General features: G+C 36.7%; 1 protein-coding gene across 1 annotated transcript in view; it reads right to left on the minus strand.

Annotated features, from left to right (window-relative positions):
• The window catches only part of LOC149163084 (uncharacterized), a 289,574-nt gene that overhangs the window by 33,706 nt on the left and 231,882 nt on the right, over positions 1-23,986 (minus strand). Inside the window, exon 7 of the mRNA XM_089437519.1 lies at positions 16,268-16,377. Coding sequence (XP_089293645.1) covers positions 16,269-16,377 — 109 coding nt within the window. The 3' untranslated portion in view covers position 16,268. The remainder of the gene's footprint in view (positions 1-16,267; positions 16,378-23,986) is intronic.

Below are 23,986 nucleotides of genomic sequence, written 5' to 3' on the forward strand. Positions count from 1 at the left end.
CTCATAAAAATCACGAGAATCTTGCCAAATCGAACCAGAAAGGGAGATAAAAAAATTTCGAAGTTTCTGAGGTATATGGTGTTGAAGAGATCTGGAGCATATCCTTGAAAAACGCTGAGCCTCATTAATTACACCATCAAAGTCTGAAATTAAGCTATCCCATCAGGACTGGCACTGGATCTTATTCCTCTATCAATCCGAGCAGAAGTGATTACTATAATATCGATTTGGGCGACAGTTCTTACTCATCATCAAGATGGATATGAAGATTGACAGAGGAGAGGATTTGATGGGATCGAAGACAAATCCAACCACTACTGGCTTTGTAGTTGTTAATTTGAAGCTGACTATATACTAAAAGAAATCTAGGGAAGAAATGTCTACTCCTGAAAAGTTGTTTCATGATCAACCAAAGCTTTTGTTGCAATTTGGATTAGCTTTTTTTCATGTCCTAGTCCAGGTTTATGGCTCAAGCATGAACACTCTATTGCCATCATTAGCAAGTTGGTATATTTTAGCAACGCTGAAATGCTCATATCTTTTCTTCACATGACAAAAATATCAAGTTTTTTTTTTTGTCGGTGTTCTAGCAGGGAAATATCCCCATGTTTTGGTCCTTGCTCTACAGATAGCAGAACTTCTTGTACAAAAAAAAAAAAAAACTTCCTGATACTTTTCCCAAGTTGTTTGTAAAAGAAGGGGTTGTTCATGCAATAGATACATTGATATCAACAGATCTATCAAGTTCATATTCAGTACAGAAGGATTGTCTTTCAGGATAATCTGTCATAAATTCCACATGCAATATTCTGCATTCGATAGGTCAAATAGTGAAACAACTGGAGAGGAAGAATCTGGAGGTTTAAATACCGGACGAGTTGGTTCACTATTTCCTTCTGGAGATGAAACAACTCATGCGTAGTTTTAAAAATTCGAAATTGTTAAAAAGCACTATTATTCGTTGCTTTTCTGAGCAAAAGAAAATGAAATTTGAAAAACGAAAACATGGGTTTTCTTCTGAACGAGCCTGATTAGGCTCCAGGCAGGCAGGTTTTTCAAATTCATTTCTATTTGGGATATTTTTATGGTACTTTCAACCCATATTTTGCAGATTGCGTGGTGGATTTTCTATTGGTTGCTCTGGCATTAGCATTCGCACTAGACAAGAATGGGGACTACATGTGAGGTTACCTATGAAGAAAGTAGGGATGCTGCGAAGGAGAAGATGCAAGAAGAGCATTTGGAAAAATATTCCTACTTTGAGCATGCATGGATAGAAGCCACTTCATCACAATCACGTTTTTTAAGTTGATGGCAATTCTCTAGATAAATTGATTGTTTTCATTTCATGCTTGATTCAAGAGATTTTTACTAACATGTTTTTATACAGAATGATCACATTTCTTGCAGGTATAAAATCCGAAGGCATCAAAAACTAGAAAATCTTATGCCATGTCTCAACAAAAGAAGATAGACAAGATTTTTAGATGCAGGAAGGTCGCAATCCTGCAATTGAGAAACCTTATGACAAACTTCATTGTTTCACCCAAATTTCAAATAAGCACAACTTTCTCATAAGACATCGTATTTCGACGATTCAAGCGTCGTTGGAAAGATCTCGACGAGATCTACAGAATGAGAAATATATCATCAAAATTTGAAATAGTTAAAGAAAGAAGAAATTGCTGACAAGATATAACAGGTAAAATGAGGCACTAGTTTCGACACAGGTAAAAATTCTTTTGGTTTTTCTTTCATGAATTTGTTTCATTAGTACCAATTCTCAGTTTCTTTTTGTAAATGTCATAAATAGAGAGATTGATCACCTCTCTATTATGATAAACTTACATTTCATTGCAGAAAAAGTACTAAGTTTTTGCAGGTTCGAGGAAGATAAAAAAATGACCACAAGCAAACAGTGTCTTTTAAAGACCCCATTTCAAGCATGAGGACATGCTTTTGGGTAAGCCAAGGGGGAGAATGTCATCATATCCATCACATCAGCCTCTCAAAGATGACATTTCTTTCACAAGAAAATGATCAAAGCAGCAACAAAGATGAAACATCAATGCATGAGCACATGATGTCAGATCAGATCCATCACTTGCAAGCCTTTTAGATGCCAGTGCCTTCATTGCATTCCCACTTCTTCAGTCAATAAATTTTTCATTCCATTTTACTTTTCATGTTGTCAAATAAAACCTTGATCCATTGTTCATTTTCCTGCCTCACATTCACTAACCTGTAGCCCATGAATAAAGTCATTCACCTCCCTTACAAAGCTGAGTCACCCCATTTGCCTTTTCTTCCAAATAAACCCTGCTTCAATGCAAATTTTCAATGTATGGTCCTTCAAAATCATTATTTCATAGTCGCGTTAGATGATGGAGGATTCATCAAGGCCTTCCTTCTAGCAAGTCTTGACCCATCGACATCAACACCTTATCTGGGATAAAGACTAGAGTCATTATTAGTACCTTGAGGCTTGCATGCCCTAATGGCAAGTCTTCTCACCAATGAACAATGGGAATACATTAATGTCCCTTGTTTGTTGGATCTTGCAAGTGGATCGACATCAGCTCATTTATTCGCACTTCGCAAGATGTACTTGGGTACCTTGGCACTCATTGACATTAATGGTGAGTTTGTCTCGCATTGGTTAACGACATTCATCAATGGTCGGTAATCCAATGAATTCATTCCATGTTCGACATCGACACATTTATTCACATGAAAAGAATTGTGCCACGATATGGGACGATAAGAAAACTATATGATTCGGGAGCAGATTCAACAGTATTTTATACTTTGGAACAGATTCAGTAGCAGTAATAAAGGATCCACATTCGCGACTCCATCCATCATATATGCAACCAAGACACAGATCACATTCTTGTATTCTTCATTCCATGATTCAGCAGCAGAAGCTACACTTTTCTACATATACACAATTTGTCCACTCAGGTAAGTAAAGGTATGTTCTTTTCTAGCTTTTTATCATACAATTCCTTTAATACTAAAATTATAATTTTTGGAAAATGTTTCACCATGTTCATTCACATTCACATTCACCATGTTCATATTCACATTCATACTCCATTATCACCTTTCATATGTCATATATGTCCTTCATGCACGTCATCCTAACCAACATACTTTTTCCAAACAATTACTATTACATTATGATTCAAACGTTACATGTTTTGCAAATAATGATCGAAGAATGAATGGTTGATTAAATGTTTTCAAAGTATTTTGATGCAACATAAAAACAACGAAAGTATTGTTACACAAGAACCAATACTAATCAAATTTTGGTTGTCACACAAGAACCAACCAAAATAATATGTTGCAATCAAATGTTTTTCAGAAAGAAGACTTTGCAAAAAGGAACAAAGTTGTCAAAAAGAAAATTATGTGAAGATAAAAAAATCGATATCAGCCAAAGTTCATGTAAAAGCAAGACAATTCAAAAGATCAAATCATGATCAATGTAATAGATTGCATGCAGACATGCAATAACTTAAGTTGGGGGGTATGTTGGGCCGCCAAATTAACATACATTTTCACTCCATTTTCATTTTTATCCTCATTTTGTCACCTCATTTCAGCACATATTTCCAATATTTCCAATACCATATGGGTTCATATCTACATTTTCCAAAGTTATTAATTTCATGTATTTAGAGTGACTTTATGATTAAAAGTTAGAGAAATAACATGTATTTGCTTATACCTAAAAGTGGTTTGAGTTTGATGACATGTGTAGATCATTTGGAAGCTTCCAAGGCACCCTTACGTGGCCTCCCAGGATCAAATTCGAATTTCAACTCAAGAGGTGGACCATATTCCAAGGAGAAAGATCATGGACATTTTGATGTGTCATGGGATTTGTATCTAGTATTTAGGGATAAGTTGAGACAAGTATGGGTCTAGTAGATATTTAAGGGATCTACACTTATTGAGTAGATATCCCTAATTCATGTATAAATAAGAGGAGCATCCTTCAAAGGAAAAGGAGGAAGAACAGTTATCAATTATTCATTAGCACCAAATTTATGATTGTTCATTCAACATGAATAATATCATTTTCTCCAAATCATGCGTTATGAATGTTGTTTGATTCTTAAGGTGTGATAGTTGTTCATGTGTGCTCATTGAGGAATGGAAGGATCCCCATACTGAGATAAGTACACTTTGTTGTAGAGTAATGTTGTGAATATACTAATTTTAATTTTGATGTTCATGTTATTTATTTGCTGTAAATACTTGTAGATAATTTCAGTATGAATTCATGTTATGGCCATGTTTTTGTTGTGTGAAGGTTGATCTCCTTTCAGTAGCTAGTTTTTATGTGAGAAGGACAAACAAGATCTCCTATGTTAGGGGTCTCTTCTCCATGAGCTAGACTGAACTGAAACAAGATTTACTTTTTCATATGCTTTCCTAAATTACATTTATGTGAAGATTGATTTCTTTTCAATAGCTAGTTTTTATGTGAGAAGGACAACCAAGATCTCCTCAATTAGGAGACTCTTCTCCATGAGCTAAGAACTGAACTGAAAACAATATTTACTTGCTTTCATTTATATGTTTCCTTTCATGCTTTCTTAAGTGTTTGGCAATGTTATTATAGGAAGATTGTAGAAGGACAATCAGGGCTCTTGAACAAGAGACTCCTCTATCTTTTAAAGTAAAATAATTCCATTGATCAAACATTTTTATGCTTTCATAAAATAGATCTGATAGTTTAGATTTGTAATATGCATTTCCATTCTAAACAAACTTCCTACCCCTGTTTCATCTGAGGTCCCATATATTTTGGTTTGCTTCTAAGTTTACGAAACCCCGGGTTGACAAACTAAATGATAGGGATTTAACCAGTGTTGATAATATCGCCGAAATATCGCGATATTTTCGGCGAGCCGAAATATCGCCCCCAAAAAATCGCGATATTTACCTGTTTTGAATTTCTCGCGCGATTTCCGATATTTCGGCAATATTTTAGAAAATATCGCGAGACGATTGAAAATATCGCCGGCGGCCTGTATAAATTGGTTTTTGAGTTTTTTGATTCACGTCATTTCGTTTTTGTGAGAGCTGGAGACGGAACCGGTCGCTGCGAAGGAGGGTTTGGCTGCCAAGAACAGGTATGAATCCGACACCAACACCATTCAACCTAACTCCAACACCATTAAATCCGATTTTGCACACAACCCATGCAAAAGGCGTAATATACTCTGGCCCGCAGGTCCATTATCTGTCTGCGTTGCCAGTGTTACATTTCGTTTTAAAGCCAAGCTTAGGGGTGAATTTTCAGACACAATGTTTTGCATCTGCAGTGATTATATTAAGGCACTCGAGACAAAGATATAGAATAGTTCGCAAGATATCATCGGTAAAATGCATTGCTACATAGGTTAACAGTAAAGAAACGGAGTCACATGAATATTAATTGGATATAACTTAGTGCCTGTAGATATGGGTAGACATTGATCCTTATGAGGAAAGCGACATTAAATGAAAAGGGAAAAACAAGGATACTTAAATCATTTCCATTGATATACCTCCAATAAATGAAAGGATATGCCGAGTATCTACTGGTAATATATGCAAAAGAAGGCACAGCTTATGTCCAGATCTGAGTTACCAAGTTAGTAAACAGATTATGAATTCATGTATCTTCATGTATAACAAGTTGTACATCCATTACATGATAAAAGTGTTGTTATTCTTATGCCAGTTTAATATTGAGGAACTTGGTTTTTTGAAGTTGAACTGTAGACAGAAACCATATAAGTATTAAGTAATATAGTTTCAATTGTGAAAAAATAATAATGAGAGACGAACTACAGCATATTTATAAAGGAAGCATAGAATGTTCTGAAAGTTCTGCCTCAACTCCCCCACAGCATAAGAATCAAACATTTAAATTCCAGAGCTTGAAAATAATAAAAACAAATTAACTGTCATTTTCTTAAGAATTTTATATATTAAAAAAACAAGGGTTATATATTACATTTTTTAAAATTTATTTAATCTAGGCTGGGAGCTGTCTCTGAAATTTGAATTATAGATAATAAAAAGTTAAAAACCATTGGCTGTATCAGAAATAAAATTACGCAGCAGAGTTTAAATCAGAGAGGTCAATGATCAATCACAAATTGCAAAATCTCAGAAATAAAATTTCTTTCCTCCACTGATCTAAGAGATAAGGATGTTGTTTTGTAAAATGATGTGGTTATTAACTTATTTGTAATTTCGTATTACTTATTAAGTTACTAATTCCAAATTTTTTTTGGTGCTGTAGGTTTCCTTTTGAGTTAGCCCACTACAAAATACAAATATGCCAAAAAACTTGGACCCATTTTGGGAGTATGGGATCCCTGATGGTGGGACAAATCGTGCATATCTTGCATGCAAATTGTGTGGGACCAAGATGACAGGTGGGGTTACACGACTGAAATACCATCTTGCTAGACTCACTGGACATGATGTTGGCATTTGTGAAGTTTCTAGTCCGGAGCTTATACGAAAAGCTCTTGAGGCAATTGAAGAAAAGGACAGAAAGAAGGAAGAGGCGGAAAGAAACAAAGCTGAACGTGCAGGTAGATCTTTCGGGATATCTTCTCCTGATTTTGATGTTGAGGGTAGTGGCCCTACTGGCCCTAGTGGGAGGGACTCCACAACTGGCACACCATCACATGCTAGCACTACTGCTAGTGTGAATGCGAGGTCATCATTTTTTGTTCCACGAACAGGAGCTGGAGCACAACCTGGCATAAAATCGCTTGTTAAAAAAAAGGAGAAGCAAGAAGCAGATAGAGTCATGGGGAGGTGTATTTTTTGGAGCGACTTACCTCTCAGCATCACAAAAACCAATCCATTTTGGCAACCAATGTGTGATGCTATTGCTGTTGTGGGCCCAGGGTACAAAGGTGCCACATTTGAGGAGTTGCGGGGGCCAATTCTTCAAGCAGAAAAACATGACATCAACTCTAGATTGGCGGAGTTGAAAAAGACATGGGAAGTCACTGGATGCACAGTGTTGTCTGATGGTTGGACAGATAGGAAGGGTAGGACCCTTCTAAATTTCTTGGTACATTGTCCTAAAGGTACCATGTTTATTAAATCGTTGGATGCATCAGAACATATCAAAGATGCAACAACGATATGTGAGTTGTTAGATGGGTTCATTCAGGAGATTGGTGTGCAGAATGTGGTGCAAGTCATAACAGACAATGCAGCTAATTATGTGTCTGCCGGCAGAATGCTTATGGAGAGGCATACCACATTCTTCTGGACTCCATGTGCAGCTCATTGTCTTGATTTTTTGCTTGAGGATATGGGGAAACTCTCCTTCATCAAGGAGGCAGTTGATATGGCTAGGAGCATCCCCAAGTTTATTTATAACCATGCTTTTGTTCTTAGCCTTATGAGGAGGTTCACTAGAAACAAGGAGTTGCGGCGTCCTGCCATAACACGTTTTGCCACAACCTTTATTACTCTTCAGTCTTTGCTTCGATGTCAGTTCGAGTTGAAGCAAATGTTTGTGTCTGATGATTGGCGTAATTGTAGATACAGCAGGAGACCTGATGGGAGAGCCATTGCAAAAATGGTGTACTCTGAGACATTTTGGCGTGGAGTACAAGAAGCATGTGCAGTTAGCGAACCTATAGTAAAGGTTCTTAGATTGGTGGATGGAGAGAAGCCTGCAATGCCTTATTTGTATGAGGGCATGGATAGGGCCAAGGAGGCCATTCGTTCCTATTATGCAGACAAGGGTTCTGCTGGCCTTAATAGGCAGATGATGTTATGGGATGTGATCGATAGTCGGTGGACAGGGATGCTTCATCGACCCATTCATGCAGCAACACTCTTCCTCAACCCTGCATTTGCATACAAATGCAACTTTGATTTTGATGGCGAGGTGATGGAAGGACTCCATTCCTGTATTCAGAGGATGGTACCTGATTCTGAGCTTCGTAGCAAAATCAAGCGCGAGGTACAGTGTTATCAGGATTGTGTTGGCCTATTTGGCTTTGATGATGCCATTAAGGAAAGGGCCCTCTTCATGCCACGTAAGTGACAAGTCATCACTCATTAGAAATTAGAAATTTGAATTTAATTATGTTTTAACTTTTAACTTTTAACTTTTAACTTTTTGAATTTTTAATTTCATTATTTTGTTGTAGATCTTTGGTGGCGAAGCTATGGTGCAAGGGCACCAAATTTGCAAAAATTGGCTATACGAATCTTGAGTCAAACATGTAGCTCTTCAGGGTGTGAGCGCAATTGGAGTGTATTTGAGAAAATACACGCCAAAAAGCGCAACAGGTATAACTTTGAACTCAAGCCTTCAGTTGAGCAATTACACTTATTGTAATTTTTAATTTTTAATTTATGACCTTCAAGTGTCAAGAGTCAAGAGTCAAGACTCATTACTTTTTTTGACACTCTTACAGGTTGGAGTTCGCACGCCTCAACGATTTGGTGTATGTGCATTACAACATCCGACTTCGAGTGAGGCAAATAGAATCACCAGTGGATCCAGATGCCATTTCCTTAGACAATATTGATGTATTGTCTCTGTGGAGGGTGGAGTCTCAGGAGCCCATATTGGAGGAGTCACCTTCATGGTTAGAGCCAGTGGCAGATGATCCATTAGAGCAGGGGCAGCAAGAGGAGGACTCGGAGTCAGAGGAGCAGCAGCACTTAGAGGAGCAGAAGGAGCAGGAGGAGGAGGACACTGCGGGAGCATCAGCATCAACACCATCTGCTATAGATATAGGAGAGCATAGCTCCATGCCTAGCACTCATTATTTGACATTAGGTGCAGAGGCAGTGTCAGGGCCTTCTACTACTAGGGGCAGGCCTGGCAAACAGCCCATCATGTTTTCCCGTAAAAGGGGTAGAGGGCAGTAGATAGATAGCTGCTAGTTTTATTTGTTATGCTACATGTAACTCATGATGATGAGAATCAGTCAATGTTGCACGAAGCGGGAGCGAAGCGGAAGCGCGAAGCGGAAGCGCGAAGCGCGGAAGCGTCATTTTCCAAAAATCTAGGGAGCGAAGCGTCCGCGGAAGCGTCTGCTATATATATATATATTTTTATATATTTTTTTGCATTTATACTCAAAACAAACATCCCAAATACCAAATTAATTGTAGAAGACATGAAAACATGCATATTTTTGCATAAATCAAGATAGATATGGCATCCATGATTCCATTGTAGTTACTAGTATGTACAACAATCATCTATATTCTAGCTATTACAAACATACATCAAATTTTTAAGCATATTATAAAACATAAAACATTTAAGCATATTATAAAACATAAAACATAGAGCATATTATGATTTATCTAGCAAGTGAGCAACTGTCAACATTTGTCATGTCCAAAATTCAAATAATAATGTTTACAAAATATGTCACTTGGTCACCGCCAAGCCAAAAAGGTTCAAAATTCAAATTCACAAGTCTACAAGTCTAATGAGTAATCTATAGACTATGACAAAAAGAAGTAGATTGTGAATATATCTACTAATCTCTCCTCCTTCCACCACGAATAGAACGTGATGGCGTGCCTCCACGTGGTGGCAATGAAGAAGATGGTCCCTGTGTAAGTCGTGGCACTGGAACTGATAAAGAAGAACCCCCTGTTGTTGGTGTTGAACCATGGAACCTAGGACCAGATGGGGGTGGGGGTGGTGGCATATCAACACGGTCATCATCATCCTAGAATCGCTCAAAAAATTCATGCAAAAAAAAAAAACACTAGTTAACAAAAAAATTAAAAACATGAATTAGAGAAATGCTTTATAAGGGAAAATTGGAAAATTCATACCACAATGGACATACCTGGATAAGAGCATCCTCTAATTGCTCTAGTTGCAACACTCCATCCTCCAAATTGGGCTCCTCTGGATGCTTGTCCCAAGTCAACAAGTCTTTATTAGACTTTGCATCTTCACAGTAATGGGACAACAATCGCAAGTTGTAATGAACATAAACCAAGCTCTCTGCCCGATCTAAACTCAACCTGTTCCTTTTAACACTGTGGATGAAAGAATAAGAGCTCCAACACCTCTCTGCAGAAGAAGTGTTTACCACCTGTGATAGCACCCGCAATGCCAAACTCTGTAGAAGTGGAGTAGGCCCTCCATGCATGTTCCACCACTCAAGAGCAGAAAAATGCTCTCGATCTTCAATTGAATGCATGCTCCCAAATGGACCAGTGTTGAGCGTATAGTTGCTCACCTGTCTCCGTACCAATGCAGCCTCCTCATTATCAGGGATTAATCTACTCAATGCAGCCATATATTTTTCGTGAACCTCTTTATCTTGGTGTGGTTTTTTCCTGCTTCCCCCCCCAGGTGCTGGTTTTGAAAGCCATGATGGATGATAGTACCTAGGTGTCAAAACATATGCTAATGCATGCAATGGAACATTTAGCATATCCCATCGCTTTTCCACCTCTTCACGAATATAATTGTACAAGGTGGTATCTCTAGGCTCAACAATGTCTTTAATCTGCCCCAACATGCTATCCATTTGCTCATACACCTCCCCAATTACTGGTCGATCTGAATCTGCAAACTTGATCATGTAATAAATTGGTTTGGTGAATTGCAAAACATATTTAACCTGTGACCAAAAGTAAGTGTCAAGAACAGTGTCCTTGACTACATTAGCAGTAGCACCATCTGTACACTGGTTAATTTCATCCCATGTTTCAGCACACACCAGATTAGTTAAAGCTTGTCTCACCTTCACTAGCCGCCTAAAGGTGAGGTAATAACTAGCAAATCTTGTCTTTGCAATTTTAAGCAATTGCAACTTGGAGTAAGTGCCATAGAAGTAGTTTACCCTTGTATGCCCTGTGATGAATTTAATGAGCTGCTTCCCTTTCCTGTAAACCTCAGCAATCCACCCACATTCTTTGTGTTTCACATTATCATGCATCAAAAGGTTCAATGTGTGAACCAGGCACCCAGACCAAAAGATGTGTGGATGAGTACGCTCAATAATTTTTCCTGCTGCCTTACAATTTGCTGCATTATCTGTGATCACTTGAACCACATTATTCGGACCAACATCTTTGATTGATTTCAATAGGAGATCTGCAATGTTTTGTGCAGTTGCACTGATGGAGGAGGAGTCATGACATGCAATAAATACTGCACCCTTAGAAGAAACACCAAGAACATTTATCAAATGTTGGTTTCTAATATTTGTCCACCCATCTGATACAATGGATACCCCATAATCCACCCACTCATGTGTAAAACGTGTCACAGCTCTTTGAACCTTAGCTTTTTCTCTTTCTAATAACACTGTTCTAGCTTTCTCATAGTTGGGGGCCTTGTATCCTTTTGGGGCTTCATTGATGGCCTTTACCATGTCATGCCAATAGGGAGAGCGAAGCACATTGAATGGTACACCGCAAGCACAAAGAAAACGGACTACCTTTCCATCCACATCATCCCTCCCAGTAACATTAAGGAAATCCCCTATTGTTTTTCTACCTCCAGAGGTTGCAGAAGTACCATAAGGAGATGGGCAACTACCAAATTTAGAGGTTGCACTTGATTCTGAATGAGTTTTTTGTTTCTTGTTTTTTTGTTGTGCAGCCATCTCTATTTTGATGTATTTTTGTCTTTGTTCACTTGAAATTTTTGGGCAAATGGCTACCCCCACAGAACCCTTTTTTTCATCACTCTCTAGCACCCCACAAAAATGCCTCCTCAGACGGGTATATGAACCCGTATATGGTTTTCCTCCATGACAATCATGAGGGCACATCCATTTGTAAGATCCACCACCCTTTCCCCCTTCAAGTTTGGTCACATAGTTCCACAAGGGATTTGATGTACCTTTCCCATCTTGTGCTTCAGTGTCCTCTTCAAGTTCATCCCCTTCCTCTTCAAACCCTTCCTCCTCATCATACATTGGGTCACTACTATTAGGACCAAGTTCATCCCCTTCCTCTTCCCCTCTATTCCTCACCCTTGCCATCATTAAAACCAAGAGTGGAATGATACATAGAAGCCAAAAGAACACCATCTTGGAATATGGATATAGGTGGTGGACAACCTGTAAATAAAGGAGCAAGTAGAAACAATGGGAAAGAGTAGGAGAGGGAGGAGAAAAATACAATTTTTTTTTCAAAAAAACAAGGGAGTTTGGGGTTTGAACTTACCTCTTTAGCTCTTGTAGATGAAGTCCTCCAAGCTCTTGCTCCAAGCTCCTCCTCCTTCTCCTAGCTCCTCCTTCTTCACTCCTCCAAGCTCTCCTCTCTTCTCCTCTCCTTTCCTCTCTTCTCTTCTCCTCTCCTCTCTTCTCTTCTCCAACTCTCATAAACTCAAAGTGAGAAAATGAGAAGAGAATGGGGGCTTTATTCTTTTCTAAAGTCACCCTAGACTCACCCTAAACTAACCTAACCCACCCCCTCATGCTAGTTAAGTCACATATTAAAACAAATTTAAAAAAAATAAATTAAAAAAAAGGAGGCCGCGGGGTTGCTTCCGGAATCGCCTGGGTGGCGTGCGGGTGGCGTGCGGTTCCGGGCCGGAAGCGTGGCGCCACCCCGTGCCCGAACCGCCCTCCGATCCGCGGTTCCGGGGTGGCCGCAACCCAAAAGGCAGGAATCGCATTTAAATTCCGGAACCGCGCCACCTCCTCCTCCGAATCGCGCTTCCAAATTGGATTCCGGGACGGTTCGCTCCGATCCGCGGTTCCGGGTTTGGATCCTCCGGGGGGGGGGGCGATTCCTGCAACCCTGGATGAGATACTTTTATTATTATATGTGATGTTATTTTGTATTGGTTCTCCACATTTGAGTCCTTGAATGGACAATTATCAGGGATTAGCACGATTTGGTATCGCCTTTGATATATCATTTCTATTTGACATCATATATATCAGTGTTTTCTTCATATTTATGTGCCAATGTGTTTATTTCATGTTGTTATTGCTTTATATGTTTAAAAATCTGAAAAAAATGAATATATTATGCATTTTTTATGCTTGCCGATATTTGTCGATATTTTGCCGATATTTTCGCCGATATTGCTGATAAGATATTTTCTGGACCCTCGCCGATATTTTCCCGATACCGATATTATCAACACTGGATTTAACAGACAATTAAATCACCCAACAGTACTCTGTGATCAGATTATAATAAAGCAGTCTATGTGAGCAGTTTTGCAGAAATTCCTGTGTCATAATTCCCTATCTCTCTCTTAGTGTAATATTTTCTTCAACTCCTGAATGCTAAGTGGTTGAAAGTGGATTTCATATTGTTGTGTTCCATTTTCTTTATCTTTCAGATATTTAAATACTTGTTTCCACATATATATCACACCGATCTCCTTCATTATTGTTGGGCCGCCAAATTAGCACACACTTTCACTCCATTTTCACCTTTATCCTCATTTTGTCACCTCATTTCATCACATTATCATTATATTTCCATTACCATATGGGTTCATATTTTCATTTTCCAAAGTTATTTATTTTATGTATTTAAAGTGAATTTATGATTAAAAGTTAGAAAAATAACATGTATTTGCTTATACCTAAAGGTGGAACGAGTTTGGTGACATGTGTAGGTGATTTGGAAGGTTCCAAGACACTTTTATGTGGTCTCCAAGACTCAAATTCGAATTCTCTTGAATATTTGAAGGAGATTTGGGATAGGGGTCAAGCATATCTCATGGAGAAAAATCATGGATACAGAGATATGTGTCTAATATTGGTTATAACCATATGAAGGATTTGTGGATATAGGAGGGCTTAGTGGATCTCCATTAATGAGTTAGTTTCTTATGTTTTTGTATAAATAGGAGTACCTCCTCCATTCCAAAAGGAGGACTCTTGGAGCATGTATCCTAACTTATGATGGAATAGAATAAAGTTTTCTTTCTATAGTTTTAAATATAAATTGTCTTAATGTAGTATATGAATTTATGGAATAGTTTGTCACTTTGTTCTTAAGCATATCTCATGGAGAAAAATCATGGATACAGGGATATGTGTCTCATATTGGTTATAACCATATGAAGGATTTGTGGATCTAGGAGGGATTAGTGGATCTCCATTAATGAGTTAGTTTCTTATGTTTTTGTATAAATAGGAGTACCTCCTCCATTCCAAAAGGAGGACTCTTGGAGCATGTATCCTAACTTATGATGGAATAGAATAAAGTTTTCTTTCTATTGTCTTAAATATAAATTGTCTTAATGTAGTATGTGAATTTATGGAATAGTCTGTCACTTTGTTCTTAAGAGAATTGAGCTCACTCTAAAAGGATCAAAGAAACATTTTATTTCATTATATATTTTATTTTCATTTAATTACTTAGATGTTTGAAGATTTTGCATTATTAATGAATGAATTTTAGTCTAAATCTTATCAGCATATGAAAGGACAAACAAGGGTCTAAGTTAGGCTCTCTTTCATTTGATATAAGTAATAATTGAAATTCATTCTATTTTTCTAGTTTCTAGTGATTTTCTGAATTTCCAGTTTTCCAACAATGGCATTAATGATGAATGAATTTATAATGAAGAACAGCAAGGACCTCCTTAGTTAGGAGCCTCTTCTATTATTTGTTTATGCATCTTAAACTATTGTCCATTACTGGTTTTTTATTTATGTTCATGAAATAGTATTCTAGAAGAAAGACAAATCTGGTTCTCCTAAGTTAGGAGCCACTTCTCCTACTTATTACATAATGAATTAGAAATTACTAAGTTAAATTTTATATTTGCAATATGCACTTCTAATTAGTTTATAATTGCATTCCCTTCAGTTTCCATAACTTATCTTCTAAAGCTGATTATAGTTGCATCTGAGGTCCCATTTATTTTGGTTTGCTTCTAAGTTTTATGAAACCCCCGGGCTGACAATTAAATAATAAGGATTTAACAGACAATTAAATCACCCAACAATTATCCTCCAACTTTCCTAAAAATTGACAAAGGAATTGTTACTATCTCGCTTTTGTGATGTTTGCTTACTGAACCTATGATTATATAAGCTTGATTGGGTCTAACTCCATGCCCAATGGTGAAATTTTCCTACAGTCCAACCAACCTCAGTTTTTCTGAAATAAATCTGGCCATTGGACTTATTCCAAAACCTCTACCACTGTGACCTTGGGTAGTTGAGTTTTAGGGAGAGATCCCTCTCCGGGTTGAAGGGAAAGCTTTCAATCTCAAAGCAGTTTGAGGTTACCTTAGAATTTTTCCCACGGTTAGGGTTTTCTCTAAGTGATAACACCTACAACCCTTATAAGTGCAAGGCAAGCGCCAATGTTTATATTTGAGATTGAAAAAACAAGTGAAAACAATTCAAAGCCTTTCAATGGTGACAATATTATGATACACCCATATTATAAGCTTGATTGGGTCAAACTCCATGCCCAATGGTGAAATTTTCCTACAATCCAACTAACCTCAGTTTTTCTGAAATAAATCTGTCCATAGGACTTATTCCAAAACCTCTACCACTGTGACCTTGGCTAGTTAAGTTTTAGAGAGATCCCTCTCCTGGTTGAAGGGCCAGCTTTCAACCTCAAAGCGGTTTGAGGTTACCTTAAGAGTTTTTCCCGCGGCCAGGGTTTTCTCTAAGGGATAGCACCTTCAACCCTTGTAAGTGCAAGGCAAGCGCCTATGTTTATTTTTGAGATTGAAAAAACAAGTGAACACTGAAAACAATTCAAAGCCTTTCAATGGTGACAATATTATGATACACCAATATTCTGGTAGTTTTCTACTTTTGTTCTTGATCCAAACTTGAGCAAAGACAAGGCGATAGAAATTGAAGGACCATAAAACTAATCCATATATATATATATATATATGCAATCTCTTCCAGATGTTGGGAAAAATCACCTCAAAAAGAGCCCGGAAATATTAACAATTTATGCTCAAGCCTCAAAGAAACAAAAAAGACCTCATTGGCCTAAAATCTCTAATATTGCAATCATTCTGAAATCTGTTGCATGTATATCTTTAAGGAATTCCAAGAAACAAACATGTCCTGTCCACAATATGATCTAAGAGATTTCCTGTAAGATATACTTCAGTTGCATTAAAATATTTATGCTCATCTTCGTTATTGTAGCTGTCTGCAGTCTTCTTGTAGTCCACTATTCCAGCCTTTCTGATGGAGACAAAATCCCTAAAATGGTTTATCATATCATACAATTATTAGACTTATTATTTGTCCACTAACATACAGCTTCAACTCACCTTATATGAAGCGGACCAAATCTCTTATCTCTACGCCATTTCCATTTGCAAGATAATATATTCTTTTCCATTTTTCCTCTGAAAACTGTTCATGAGATATAAGGCCTTGCCTGAACAAGTCATATCAACCAATGACAAGGAAACCCAATCAGATATAAAAACGAGCAATTTCATCAACGAAAAAAAGAGACAGTACTTTCTATAAACATACACAAGATTATAAAGAATTCTTGCCACTAACACTAATGAAGACAAGCTACAGATTTCTATAATATAACTTGAGAAGTTAAACAACATGAAAACCAAGAGCTTTGAACAAACTTCTCATTGCCCTATTCAATTGCATATCAGATAATATGAATTCAGGCAGAGAGCACCACCAGGTATATTCTCCATTGTCATAGGCAGCTTATAAGCTTCTATGCATAAGTGAAATATTCTTCCAGAACTGCAAATCAGGTCTTTCACATGCCAGCAATAGAATAGCACTTACACATTTCCAAGCGAAAGCATATTTGGAAGCCTCTACCAGTGTTAAACCTATGGTAAGGCCATAGATCCCTTTTAATTTAAGCAGCAAACAGTGCAGAAACAGTCTGCAAAATTTGACAAGGTGCTAGGGGATGAAGGTTCAAAACAGTCAAATACTAGCATTTATTATTTCTAGTGGCATGAACAGTACCGGATGAAGTGTATTCACATGGTAAAATAGTGGCATGGGATGATAGTAATAATAATAAGATTATAATAAAAGCCTCTAGGGTAATAGAACAATCTCAAGCAACTATCGAACACTTGTAAACAACACTTCAACCTCACAAAGAAACCAATGCAAGCTTCAAATGCAACACCAATAGGTATTTGGTTTTAGTGCAACGTAAATTAGTGTCGGCACCTACAAAGCTTGTTTTATGTCGTTATCTTCATTGCAGCTCTACGTAGTGCATATCATTATTATTTTGTTTTTGCAACCACAACTATTAAGAGAAGATGATCATTTGGAACAACTAAAGCATTGTATAATTTAACTATTTGGTGGATTTTGAACAAAATGATTTGAAAACTAGTTAGACTTTGAAGAATAACAATTCTCATGAATGGATGGCCGTAAGCTCAAGAAACATATTATTATTTGACATCTAGGTGCTGATAGTTGTAAATGTTGCAAGCTCCATAACAAGCAGTTGATAAGCGTTCCAACACCATAACTTACATTGATAAATAAACAAAAATGACAAGTCGTGTCTACAAACTCAATAAATTTTTGTACTATTTGAATACTATAATGTATGTTTAATTTTCTATGCAATGTTGTAATGGCCAATACTATGAGAATAAAAGTGATTAACTAAATAAAGGCTTAATGATTACTTGAATCCCTAATAAGTTTTTCATCTCACGCATGTATGATTTTTTCCTGATTTTTATGATCTCTTTTTCCGAACCCTCGCCGATTTTATACCAATGCCAATGTTCGCAGCATTATTTTCTTTAGCATTAGAACATTGGTGATACATCTCAGTTCTGATAAAATGGATCTATTTATAAGTTTGATTAGAAAAGAAATATGTTTTGTGGTTTGATATGGAAATTTCAAAAATGTGGTTACCAACGTTATGATGCCTTAGGTGTTAGTGTCTCTACTCGAGCTCTAATCTTCTTCATTGTCAAAACCTTATGAATTTCTTCAAAATGCATGCCCTGCATAGTATTATTGCTGAAATGTTAGAATCCTCCCAAATTATTATTTAAAAGTGGATTTAGACTTGTTTTATTATTCATAATATCCTCTTAAGCATTCCTCATCACATTGAAAGCTAAGATGGGTTGTTCCTCTTCAAAGTAAATTGTAGTTAAAGGGTTTGAGCAAATTAATTCAAAACTTTTCAAGAATGGTTTAGCATATGTGTAAAATCTTTGTAATTACATAAACAGTGACTATACATAGTTGTACCTAGTTATTGGCCAGTTTGGCCATAAGAATGAACATGATTCAATATGCTTGATCTTTCTAAAGTAATATAAAACATATACATCTATAATATAACTTGGTTGAAGCGTAGTTTATTTGGTCAAAGCTAAAATTACAAAATTTACTAAGAAAAACACACAACCCATATTAACAAGAAAATGGTTTTCTTATTCATAACAAAAAATTAGCAAAAACACAAAAGATGATATTTAAGTGATGGGTAAAAAGTAAAACAAAAATCAAATGTCATGTGAAGGGCAATTTTAAAAACAAAACCGTCATAAAAAATTTACTTGATGGGTAGGACTGTCTGTCAAATTTATACCCTACTTTTAGGGCCTCCTCAAGCCTAATGCATCTCTTCCCAGCATTTATGTTTTGTTTTAACTTTTAACAGATTTTTAACCCTTATAGGTGCATTGCCTCCAAGTTTTCTCCTCGCAACCTGTAATTGTCATTGAACTCCAAGGATTTGTTGTGATGGTGAGAGAAGAAACCCATCGAAATGTGAAATATGCCATACATTTTTAAGTGGTCACACTTCGGAAGACAATGATCCAAGGAGGGTAGGTAGTAGGAACCACCTCACTTCCAATCATTTAGTTGTAACTTGTGACTTCACTAAGGCACAACATATTGAAATTATTGTAAAAACATTTTTGAATGCCACTCAGAATCTTAATCTTGCCCACACATCATTATTCTATACTTTCAACCCTTGAACCTTGTTTGGTGAAAAAAGATATATGATGAGGTTGTGTTGCATGGGTTCACAAACCCATTGGTGGGGTTCTTGAACTCATCTCGGGTTCTCGTCCTCAAAAACCGTGTGTTGGAACGGGTACCTATCAAAAGAACACGAAAGAACCCAGTACATCCCATAAGAACCTGGTACTCAGTACCTTCGAACTGGGTTCTTTGCATAAACATGTTTGCCGAACCCCCAAAATGGGTGCGTGAACCCCAAAAATGGGTGTGTGTGGGGTTCTTGATCGTGTTTTTCCTTTGTCCAGAAATACTTTTCTTCTCACATTCCACGTAATGGCTTATCGCTAGGTTGAATAAGTTCATGGAAGTTCAAAATTCCAGTATAAAACAAATGATAGAAAAATGATTTGGGTATCAGATATCCATATGATATATCAAATGGAAGATAATCTCCTCCTGCCCAAGAGTAGCTTACAAATAACTTAATAAGTTTAATGCATCCTTAATTAACCAGTTCACTATAATGACATTTTTATAGTTGAAGTTGGGTTTTAAAGATTGTCAGGTTAATTCAACCAGATCGTTGTACTATACTTTTATCTGAATATGGTAGAATCATACTGGAAGGGTTGTTATGTTATTTTCAATGCAAACACTATTCTCAGCCTTCAACTGGGATGTAGTTAGTAGGTCCACTAAATATATAAGCTAAAGTGTTGTTCAAAAAAGGATTGGTAGAAGGATGGCATTATGTTATCTAGAAACATTCTTTGAGGGACTAATAATAATGAATTTATTGGAGATCATCCTCATATATAGGTATTCTTTGACTGATAGGAATCAAATCATCTTTTCTAGCATGAATATGTCATCCCTGTCATTAACTTTATTATAAACCTTAACAACAATGTGTTTCAACTTAATAACTAAGTGTATGTGTATTTTAAAAGGATTTTAGTCTGCCAGCCAGTGTCATAGATGAGTATCAGATTGTTAGGTTTCAAGTTAAACAATTGTTAACAAGTAAGTTGGAAGATTTCATAATATATACATATATACATATATATATATATATATATACCCGCGACGAACCCACGTACCCTATTTCAAAAAGTGATGCACCCATCCCTGAAGCCACGTGTTATGAATAAATAATTCATAATATAATAAACTAATAATTAATTAATTAAATTAGTAAATTACATTAATAAAATTAATTATGAAGTGAAAGGTCAAAAGACATGTACAATCAACCCTTGTGACCAGTCAATGCCTATTTAGGCACACCGTCCAAGGGAATGTAAACCACCATTCATATTATATCAATACAATTTACTTACTTAAATTACAAATACAAAATCTACATACAAACATTATAGTTACATAATGACCTTACATACCAGTGGTATCAGAGCCTCAATCCCTCGTTGTCCGTTGCCCGCAACCCACAATTCCTCACTATTCTGCTGCCCTCAACTCTTCATTGTTTCGCTGCCATCGTTCTGCATCTCCACTGTCACCATACATCACACCCCCGCCGTTCCACTGTCTGGCCGCAGACAATCTAGCAATTCGTCCAGAAAACGACCACTGCTCCACATAAGCTCTCAGTGAATTATAGGAGGATCGTTGTTTTGACAGACCAACACTCCAGCAAATTATTGTCGTTCCCCCTTGTCGTCGAGCAGCAGAAGCATCATGTCTGCATGGAAGCATCGAGCAGTTGGAAAGCAGTAGGTGCATCGTTTGGTTGGAAGTCAACCAGTGTGTTGATACATAATTGTATATTGTGGTCAGTTCATCGTAAAACTGCATTTCGAAGGGTCAACAGTTAATAGTCAACAACGGTTGACAGTTCGATATATATCTGGTCCTTATATAGCGTGGGCCCAATACAACAGTAAACTATCGATTATTGTCAGGGTTAATACGGGTTATACGAGATTATTATAATTATAATAGTCATATTAGTAAACTAAATTAATATAATTTAATTAATTATAAAAAAATAGTTATTTAATTAATTAAAAAAAGATAAGAAAAAAAAATTGGGTCTACTAGGAAGAAAAAGAACAAAACGGCAAACGGTAACAATGACGATGTGAAAAAAATCCAAGAAGAGCTCAATAAGTTGCATAAGCGCCTTGAATATGTCGAGCAGAAAGTCAGTAAACAAGATCAAATGGCCGATGATATCTCATATCTAAAAAGCATGATGACCCAGCTTGTGGGAAGAGCCAATCCACCCTCAACCACACAAAGTCCAAAAACTCCAGAAGGCAGTACTTTTTTAAATCATGAAATTCCATCAATGCACGAAAGACTGCAAATACCGCATGTTGTCGCACAAAAATGTCTAGGCACCACGACAACGCTCAGAGTAAGGGTTGTCACTCTAATCCTTACTCACTCTGTTTAGAACTCTCTCCTAAACAAGTCAAAGGGGGGTAGTCCCTAAGATGAATGAAAGAGAATAGCCTGTGAAATACAGGCTCTAGGAGACTTAGATGGAAAACCTAATGAGTTTAGGACAAATCTTGGTTAACTGAGATGAATAGATTAAAAACAAGACACATCCACAGGATATAAATGATTATAGACTAGTGCCTTCATATTCGATTAACCATAGGTTAAGTAGAAACAAGTTATCTAAAGCAATCTACAAATGTGACAAATAGTGACAAACATGAACGATTAAATGTAAACGCCCAAAACTCTATCATGCAAGAGATTTCAGATTTAAAATGGTTTTCGTTAAGAATTCAAATCTAGAACAATTAACCCTCTCCTATAGCTAATATAAATTTTAAAACATTAATCGCACTTGAAAATAGAGAAATGTTACCACAGAATGACACCAAGGAAATTTATATAATCAATTCAATTGTTCCTTAGGAAATTAGTTTAATGTGGTAAATGAAGAAATAAATATTTTAATATGACAAAGTAAATCAAAAGGATTAATAAATTGAAATTTTAATGGGCCATAGGCCACATTAAAAATTTTAATGTGAAAGCGCAAATCCTCTTTTAATTTAATTGCTTAGTCATCAGAATTTAAAAAAAAAATAGATTTTTTAAATGTTTTAGATTTTTTTTTTAAATTGGATTTTTTTTTTAAATTTAGAATTTTTTAATGTTTTGGATTTTTAATTTTTTAGAATTTTTTATGATTTTCTAGTTTTAGAATTTTTTATATTTTTAAATCAAAATCATAAAAAATTGAAAAATGTGAAACTAAATAGAATCAAATCAAAAATTAAAAAATGAAAGTCAAAACAAAAGATCGAATTAAAAAAATGAATCTAACTAAAGCAAAGAATAAAAATCAAATATTAAACTAACCTAACTCATAAATAAAAAGAAATCCCAATGTTGCTAACCCTTACTCACCCTAACTCACGCATACAAAGAAAAAGTCGAATGAATAAGTTTTGTTGTGTGTGTGCAGGTCTTTAACGGCGGGGAGATGAGATTTGCTCAACGGGCAGCAGACAGAACTCGAGCGACAAGGGCAGGAGTTGCGTGAAGGTTTGCAGGTCTAGACAGCAGCAGAATGGGGAGAAACGGACGAGAATGCGGATTGGAAATGAAGGAATGGAGCAATCAAATGGAGCTGCGGATTTTGAAGGAGGGAGAGGATGGTCGCAGGAGAGGAGACTGCAAGAAGGGATGAAGCTTTCTGCAGGCTAGGCGGAGGAGCAGAGATGAATAAAAGATGGAGCAACTGGCAGCACGCAGGAAGGAGATGAGAAATCGATTTATGAAAAACTACGAGCGGAAAGCTTGAGGATGGTAGCAGCGAGGAAATGGATGCAGGTTTGAGAGAGCGACAGAGGGAAGTGTGAGTTGTGAAGAAGAATAAGAATAAGGCAGTGGATAGGATGGGAACAACATGCAGCCAAGATAAAAGAACAGACAGTGAGGAGAAGGGGAGGGATAAGGGAGCAAAATTGATGGATTTGAGGCAGCACATAGAGGGATCAGTAGGTCATAGAAAAGACGAAAATCGAGGGATGGAGCAGCGGGAAAGGTAGCAGAGAAGAGGGCTTCGACAAAAGCTAAAGAAATCCAAAAAAAAATCAGAGAAACCCCAAAACACAAATAGTAAAAGAAAAAATTTTGAAAATGTCTCGAGGGGAAAAATGCAGCAGACATAAAGGAAAATGTTAGCCCAATAAAACCCTTAAAAATTTCCCAGAAATTTCTAATTAAGATGTTATACTTCTGCTTAAGATTGATCAGTGAAACCCTTATAAAAAATTCTCCAAATTAAACCAAAAAAAAAAAAAAAATCAAACCCTTGGACTGCAAAAATAACGCCCCTGCAAAATTGATTTTGAGGCTAGATCTTACCCTGTAAGATGTATTATTTTCGTGCGTAATTTCTATTTTTCCATTAATAATAGCTTCTGAAGAGTGATTTGAGTACAGGTATCTTGCTCAGTCGCTGCGGTTTGAATGATAATTTAAGTTTTGAATATAATATCAGGTATCTCTATTAGATCTTAATTTTATTATTGTTCTCTCACTCTATGATTGACGGCTGAATTGAGTTTTGTAGGAAAATCCTTGATTATTAGATCATTGGGCATTCGGGGAAGTTCTCGGCTGAACCAACCAACTCCCGATCCGTGTTATCTGAAGAGCCCAGTTTGAATTTGAACCTGGGCTTATCATAAGATATTATTTTTATGGGTGTTGCATGAAGGGTTTCAAGCTTAGTACCTCCTTCAAAATTCAAAAAAAAATAATTTTTATGTGTTAAATTGTCAGATCTAGCTGTTGGGAACCGAAAATCATCAGATCTGAGAGCGGAGTCGGACTCACACTCCCTAGATCTGATAGATCTGCCATTTATGTACATAGATCTGTAATTAATTTTAGTTTTCTGACTTGGGTTTTCGGGGTTTTAGTGTTTTTTGGGTCATTGTGTATATCGTTTGGGTGTTTTCCGTTGTATTGCAGCTGCAGATCTGAAGCTGAAAGCTATGCAGAGTCCAGATCTAGGCCCTAGAGGGTAAGATCTAGATCTCTGG

The sequence above is a fragment of the Pinus tabuliformis genome, chromosome 5_2, assembly GCF_031772625.1.
Source record: "Pinus tabuliformis cultivar Carrire ecotype Pingquan chromosome 5_2, CPIR1, whole genome shotgun sequence".
In the NCBI taxonomy this organism is placed as follows: Eukaryota; Viridiplantae; Streptophyta; class Pinopsida; order Pinales; family Pinaceae; genus Pinus; species Pinus tabuliformis.